Source organism: Passer montanus, unplaced genomic scaffold (assembly GCF_014805655.1).
Source record: "Passer montanus isolate IOZ18808 unplaced genomic scaffold, ASM1480565v1 scaffold5713, whole genome shotgun sequence".
In the NCBI taxonomy this organism is placed as follows: Eukaryota; Metazoa; Chordata; class Aves; order Passeriformes; family Passeridae; genus Passer; species Passer montanus.
Genome location: NW_024370721.1, coordinates 1 through 2,568, shown reverse-complemented (window position 1 = coordinate 2,568; position 2,568 = coordinate 1). Strand labels below are relative to the sequence as shown.

General features: G+C 44.2%; 1 protein-coding gene across 1 annotated transcript; it reads right to left on the bottom strand.

Annotated features, from left to right (window-relative positions):
- Window positions 1-3: 3 nt before the first annotated feature.
- LOC120510392 (nucleoporin GLE1-like) lies at window positions 4-2,564 on the bottom strand (the record flags this gene model as incomplete). The annotated part of the gene is made up of 6 exons (XM_039726194.1): window positions 4-102; window positions 409-573; window positions 1,319-1,573; window positions 1,847-1,907; window positions 2,226-2,374; window positions 2,538-2,564. Coding segments are annotated over 6 exons (756 nt in total), but the record flags the coding sequence as incomplete, so codon positions are not given.
- Between the last annotated feature and the right edge of the window lie 4 nt (window positions 2,565-2,568).

The window sequence follows — 2,568 nt, the reverse complement described above, 5'->3', positions numbered from 1 at the left end:
CAGGAAATCCAGAAGCAGCATAGCTGTCACATCTGCCAGAGGCTCCAGATTCAACATCTGTGCAAGCCAGCGCCACCCATAGCTCAGACCATGAGGATGTGCCTACCAAGCAACAAAGAAGCTACTCAGCACTTGCTTTATGACTTGTAAAACACAATTATCAAAACAGTTTTCTGACTGACTTTCCTCTTTATAAAACTTGATCACCGTGACAACATAAAGGAAGTAAAAGTCCACACCATAAATGACTTGGTATTGCTTTGTTCATAATGGTTATGACAATTTTCCTTCAAATATATCCTGAGCTACTTTAAATTCAGCACACCTCAACCACAAAACAAGCTTCCAATACATTTAATAGACTCCTGGGATAGTAACAAGGTCCTAAGTATAATGCTACACACATACCCCTTGTTTGTTTCCATAGGGCCAGCGGAGCTGAATGATGGCAGCATAGAGACGAATCATTCCTGACACTGCAGTGATTTCCTGCTGCATGCTGGATATCAACCCTCGCATCTCCTGCAGCGCTCGTTCAGTGCTGGCCACATCTGCTTGAGTTGGGAACCCTCTCTGCCAAGAAACATGAGAGGTAACACAGCATTAACCTTTGGTTCCACTGTCAGAGGGCCATCAGCAAGCACAAGGAGCCTCTGAAGCATTTGCCTTCAGATAATCTGGGAGCTAACTATGTATTTTAACCCCATCTCATTTATTTGTACATAACATTGATCATAATATTGGTAAATAATGCGAGTCCATGACTAAATCTCCTAAGATCTTGGACAACAAAAGTCAAGAATACACTTGGAGAAGTGCAAGTGAACTCCAGTGCAAAGCCTGGACAGCTCCCTCTGCTGAAAGCCAGCTGTGACAAGCTGGAACACAGGATTAGCCCTATTAGCGCTTTATCTTTCAAGACTTGTATCCCATCCTAGAAAGAAAAAATGTCAAGGAAAGCCAGCTACTGCAGAAATGCTCATGAGGAGAGGAGAATCATAAGATGTTCAGTATTTAACAATTCATGAACCAGCCCACTGTCACAGAGGGAACTTTACAGCACCAAGAGTTTACAGCAATTTAAATTGAATCTTTCTCCTGTAGAAGTTCTCATGCATTTTGATAAGCCATTTTCAAGAGAAGAGCTGAAGTGCCAGAGGAAAGAATTCCCCTTTGAAACTGGGTGTTTCATAGGATGAATATCTAACATTGCTGTGACATCTTATTTAAGGGCCTCATGACAAGCTGCCTTTGAAGACAACTACAGGGAGCTTTATGAAGGAATGAGAGCCCAAGTTCACAACTCCAGGGCACGTACCTCGCTCGTGGTGCGGATGAGCCCTGACACCAGTCCACAGATCTGGTTGCCACGGTTGCTGTATGCAGACAGATCGATTCTGGGCAAGTCTTTGTGCCTGTAGTTGGGATCAATCTGCTGGTTCAGCTGCAGCAGTTCCTCCTGGATGGAATAAAGGCGACGCAGCCTCTCCTGGCCCTCCTCCTTGCGCAAACGTTCCAGCTCTTCCTGGCGCTGCCTCTGCTGCTCTGCCTCACGCAATTTTAGGTTCAATATCTGGGGAGACAAAGACACAAGAGTCATAAAATACCTCAGTAACTCCAGTTGTATCTTCCTGGTCTGATGGCTCCAGCTTTACAGGGCCTTCCTGTTCCTAGGACATAAGTGCCTTTAATGCATTTCCATACTGCAGCAGGTGCCCAGGACAGCACCAGAAAATCCATGCCCACTTCAGAGTGTTGTGAAAATACAAATAAATCAATTGGTCTTTCCAGTTCCCACCCAGAAGTCATGGTCTTTCATAAAAGACAATTCTTAAGAGTCTCAGACCTTTGCTCTATGTCGGTGTTCTTCCTTCAACTTCTCTTGCTGCCCCTGAGCCTCCTTTGAGCTACAATACACATAAAGACAGAAAAACTGTATTCAAGACATTCAGGAGACAAAACACAAACCAACACACAGGAAACTATTAGAACAAGCTGCAGGAACTTTAGCTATCACAAATGTTGCCTTTTTCTAACCACTGAAACCTCAACAATACCCAGACATCTACTCTGACAGCCAAACTCTAACAGGATAGTTAATGTAAGACAAACAGCAGGTGAAATTTCCAACCACAAGTGACTAGTATACAATTGTCAGGAAGAGGAATTAAACTTCATTTTGATTAAATGCTATAAAATTGTAGTGATACCAGAGGTAATCTCACCTCTTCTCCATTACTTCTTGCAACTCTTGGAATTCCTGATGCCGCTTCAGCTCCCTCAGTTCATCAAAGCGCTTCAGCTGCTCACTGGCCTGGGCATAGGCTGCCCTCACCATCTGCTCCTGCTCCTCCTGCCGCTGTCTCAGCCTCTCCTGCATCACAGAGGGGCACCAAAGCTAGTCACTGAACAATGTGGACAGAAGAAAATACAAATTAAACTGCCCAAAGTTTATAACTCGCTGTCCTTGCACTGTTATCTCTGACTGTGGAGCTCTCCTGGGATTCACACACACAACCTCAATCATTTTTTCTTACCTTTGCTTTCAGCCTGTGCATCTCTTCATAC